Source organism: Propithecus coquereli, unplaced genomic scaffold (genome assembly GCF_000956105.1).
Source record: "Propithecus coquereli isolate 6110/MARCELLA unplaced genomic scaffold, Pcoq_1.0 Scaffold27, whole genome shotgun sequence".
In the NCBI taxonomy this organism is placed as follows: domain Eukaryota; kingdom Metazoa; phylum Chordata; class Mammalia; order Primates; family Indriidae; genus Propithecus; species Propithecus coquereli.
Window position 1 is genome coordinate 12,193,351 of NW_012148285.1, and position 4,894 is coordinate 12,198,244.

Below are 4,894 nucleotides of genomic sequence, written 5' to 3' on the forward strand. Positions count from 1 at the left end.
CAGGCACGTCCCAACGCCCCCACCCAGGATCTGCGCACCAGCTGCTCTTTGGCCCCCCACCATAGAGCCACACGGCTCATCTCTCGCCTCCTTCCAGCACCTGCTCCTGCCACGTGTCACCATGGCCTCCCCTGAGCACCCTAAAACCGCAGCCCACCTCTCGCCCCAACCCAGTTCCCTCCATTTCCCTTTGCCCCCCACCTCGCTCTGTATGTTTGGTTTTCTCCACAGCACTGATCAGCACCTAACATACAACCAGGTTGACTTAGTTTTTCTGCAAATTCTCTTTTACTGAAATGTAAGTGCCACAAAGGCAGGGATTTTTGTCTCTTCTACTGCTGATACACCCCCAGTGCCCAGCAGAGTGCCTGACACCACCTCTCCAGTCACCTGAACTCAAAAGGTCCTATCTTTCAGCTGGGACATCTCTTCTTTTTGTCCAGTTAGCATCTACTCCCCTTTCTTCTGATAACAGCATCACCTCTTTTCTTTCAGGCCTGGATAATCAGTGTGTCTCATCCCCTGACACCACAAATGGCTCAGGGACTGATGTGTGACCCAAGCCAGGTCAGTGAGATGGAACCTTGGGACTTCTGTTGAGACGCCTGGAGAAAGCAGCTCTTTCCTTGCCCTGGGACCACCAGCTGTAAAGCTGATAGCAGCTGCGGATGCCTTCTGAAGCTTGAGAATGAAGCCAACCCAAGGGAAAGTACTAGAAAAAGACAAGGTCCTGATAATACTGTTGGAGTTCCTGGATCCAGCCATACCTGAAGCCAGAACTACTCCTGGACTCTTCAGCATAAACCAATAAATATCCCCTTTTCCAAGGCTAGTTAGGTTTTCTGCCACTTATTTTAGCGAATACACTCAGGCCCCCAGTCTCCCGGGCAGGACTGGGATCACAGAACTGAATGGGTCTCTCCGATTGACATCTTGTTTTCTGACACATTAGATCTTTCAATGAGTTGCAGCCAAGACTTGCTGGGTTGGGGGCCCATTGCTAAGACAGTGAATGTCTCTGTCCTGATCTCCTATGTCTTCAGCTCTGAGAAAGCAACTCATTGCCTACTTCTTCAGCTGCTGAACATCATGTACAGCCTAGAGGGTTGCATGGTTTGAGCAAACTGCTAATGGCATGATGTTCTGGATCAACCAACCACTGCCAAGCAGCACAGGGGCCTCCTGCTCCTTCAGGCCATTCTCTCCAGTCTAGACGTTTCTGCTGGGCTCCCAAATATCACCCTACCTGTGGCATGGAGCATGGGACCAGGGCAGCCACGATGACCCAAGAGTATCTCACAGGAGCTGCAGCCACCATCCAGGTAGGAGAGGACTGCAGCTAGGACCAAGGTTTTAACAGGGAAGTCAGAGAAAAACAGACATCCTGGGCAGAGATTTAGGAAGCGGAACAGTAGAACTTGGTGACTGGACGTGGGCATATGGGAAAAGAGTTTCAGATTTCCAGCTTGGGCACATGACGGTGCCATTTCCTGAGACAGAAACCCAGCAGGGGAGGAACAGGACACGCATTTCCTAGATTTAAGACGGATGTGACTGGGACTTACCAAATGTATCAAGTATGTCGGTGATAAGGACAAATTTGCTCGGGTAGAACTGAATGACGCTGGTGTCTGAAAGAAGTTTTGAACACTAAAAAAAGAGAAAAGAAAAGAAAACTCACTGTGGTGTGTCTGACTTGGTTAGGACACTCCAGCCCTGGAAAATTACCAATTTCTACACATGAGTTAAGGTACTTAACACATGCCAAGCCCTGGCCTTGGCGCTGGGGGTTTGATGAGCAAAACCACTGTGCTTTTGACAAAGGGAGCCACAGAGCCTCCTAAGGAAAGCCACTGTCACCTTGCTCCGGGAAAGCCACAGGATGAAATCTTATCCAGAAGGACCCTGCTTCTATGCTGAACAGGAGCAGCACTCGAAGTCACCGAGAGACATGAATGATACCTCTCTCGTCACGGGCCTCTCGGGTGACTCTGTCTTTGTTCCAACTTCTTTCCAGCCTGACTCCTTCTGCTTTACTTCAGGGTGGTCTGGATTCTTAAACGTACTTTTCTCTGAAATGACCCCATAGGGAAATCTCCAAGGCTTCGTAAACTCACATCGATTATTTATACTCATGCGTGAAATTTCCCTAGAAAGGGAAATAGGACAACCTTCACAGGGTACGTGTTTCTCTGGAACTACAATCCTGAACGCTGAGCACATTTCAGCTTTGCAGAGAACTGCTCGATGCCCACATTGTCACTCATGCGCCAGGGCCGCTGACATGTTCGGAACTCTTAACACAAGACTGCGGCCACACAATGTGGCCCCATCACCCTAGAGTAAGTCATCTTTTATGCAGAAACAAAAAACGTATTTCTACTTTGAAGAACTAAATTTAATGCCCTGGAGTTTTTATAAATTCAAAAGTCAGCATAATGAATTAGATAACTTTGCTGTATTTTATCATTCCAATGGTTGACCCCCAGATAGAAAAATGTCACTTAAAGTTTTCAGACATTTAGAAAGGAACTTTTAATATGCACTTCCCATATGCAGAGAGAATGGTTACAACGTTCACCACCTCTAGAGATGGGCTGACATGTGTTTTCAGTTTGGTGACGTGTTACCCAATATCTAAATTGTTAGGGTCACCAAGTTTCTCCTTAGCATCACAAGCCTAAAAGTAAACAATGTGTCTGATTTGAGAAACATCCTCTTACAGCCCAGATGTTATTTGAGGGGGGAAAAAGTAAGCTGTTAAAACAATAGTGCTGACACCAAACGTGGCATTTGGATGTATGTGGAATTCCATTTCCCGACGCCTTGCTTTGTGAGAGTTCCAACTTAAACAACTGCCCCATGAGATTCCAGGGCTGGGAAAAAAAAAAAAAACTAACAACTCTAAATCCTAGAGACTGTTTACAGTACACAGCTCTCGGTTCCTAGGGATATGACAGCTCCTGAGTTCCTACCCACAACCTTGCTTACAGACCTCTCAGAGATGAGTTACTGTCCACTGGTGAGGTGATGGAGAGAGAATTTAAACAGAAGATTTCAAATTAAACACAGCTGGGCCTTCCCGAACATCTGTGCAGCGATTTCCTCCCAAGGTGGTTTCGCAGAACATATATTTTATAAAGGGTAACAGGAACGAGAGGTTTTTTTTTTTTAATCCAAAGTTAAAGCCATAATTATCTTATAAATTGAAGTTATGCTTTAAATCACTATTTTGAAGATGCCAGTTTTTAAAGCTTTGGTGCCATTTCTTAAATTTGTCTGATAAGAATCAGGTACCTGGGGTGTGCGTTAAAAATACAAATTCCCTGCTCCACATCAAACTTACTGGTCAAAATCTCCAGTTGAATAAAAAAGAAAAACATTAGCTGGGTATAGTGGTGCACGCCTGTAGTCCCAGCTACTGGGGAGGCTGAGGTGGGGGGGATCGTTTCAGCCCAGGAGTTCCAGGCTGCAGGGAGCTGTGATTGCACCACTGCAACACGGTGGGCGCAGCCTGGGCAACAGAGTGAGAACGAGACTGTCTCTTAAAAAACAAAATAAATCTCTGGCCAAGCTGCCAGGAATCAGTATTTAACAAGGGCTCCAGGTGACTGGGGCACACAAACAAGCTTGCAAACACCGGGTTTGCGCCGTGCATAATCTGCAGCATACTCTGAATGGGATATAAGCATTTTATAAACCAAGCATTCTCGACTTTGAAATAATCTGGGAAGTTTTTTTAAAAAAGAATGATGCCTGGGTCCCCCCAAGACTCTGATTAAACTGGTGTGGGGTGCAACTTGGACACAAGGAACTTTTTCTAAATTTTTAATTATTATAGGCACATAATAGTTGTATATCTTTACAGTGTACATGTGATGCTTTGATACAGGCAAAAACGATGTGAATGAATCAAACTGGGGTAATTGGGGTATCCACCATCTCAGGCATTTAACATTTCTTTGTGTTAGGAACATTCCAATTCCACTCTTTTAGTTATTTTAAAAGACACTGGGATTTTTTTTAAGCCTTTGAGTGATTCTAATGTGCAGCCAAGGTTGAGAGTCATTGTTACCATGTTTACCAAACAACTGATAAATGACTCTGCCTGAAATAGTTGCTATCAAACTTACTAACATTCTTGGAAAAATACGGAAAGGGTGCTTTCCTTTTGTTTCCAGTGAGTAATTTTCTAGAAGGACATTAGCAGTTTTTAAAATTAAGATTTTTTAAAAATATACCTAAATAACCAGAGCAAATGGATAACTTAACAGATTGCTGTGGCTGAGTGCTAAGGAAGGAAGGAAGGAAGGAAGGAAAGAAGGAAGGGAGGGAGGGAGGGAGGGAGGGAGGAAGGAAGGAAGGAAGGAGACCATTATCACCCAGAATATATTTTTAAAACCCCAAAACTCAGTAAGAAATATATAAATAACATAATGGAAAAATGAGCAAAAGAAATCAGCAAAAGGCATTTTACAGAAAAAGAAACCCCAAGGACCTATAAACAAGTGACAAGACGCATAATTTATTAGTAATCAGGGAACTGCAAATTAAAACCACAATAAGATATGATTTTATTACCTCCTAGATTGGAAAAATCAAAATAGAAAGTCTCCTCATACCAAACAGTGGTAGAATGTTGAAGAGCCCAGACTCTCACGTGCCCACTGCGACTACAAGCATATGTTGGCACAGCTGCTATGGAAAATAACTTAGCATTATCTGCAAAGCTAAAGAGGCGCAGAACCGACAACTAGGCAATTCCACTCTTGAGGTATGTGCTTTTATCTCGAGAAATGCTTTCCATGGGCACCAGCAGACACGCCCAAGAGCGCGCACAGCACTGTTGTTCATAATAAATAAAGAAAAAAGGAAAGAACCAGATGCCCATCAA

General features: G+C 44.4%; 1 protein-coding gene across 1 annotated transcript in view; it reads right to left on the minus strand.

Moving 5' to 3' along the window:
• Positions 1-4,894, minus strand: part of LOC105812987 (chromosome unknown open reading frame, human C16orf62) — a 136,022-nt gene that overhangs the window by 110,567 nt on the left and 20,561 nt on the right. The window contains exon 7 of the mRNA XM_012647550.1: positions 1,566-1,650. Coding sequence (XP_012503004.1) covers positions 1,566-1,650 — 85 coding nt within the window. The remainder of the gene's footprint in view (positions 1-1,565; positions 1,651-4,894) is intronic.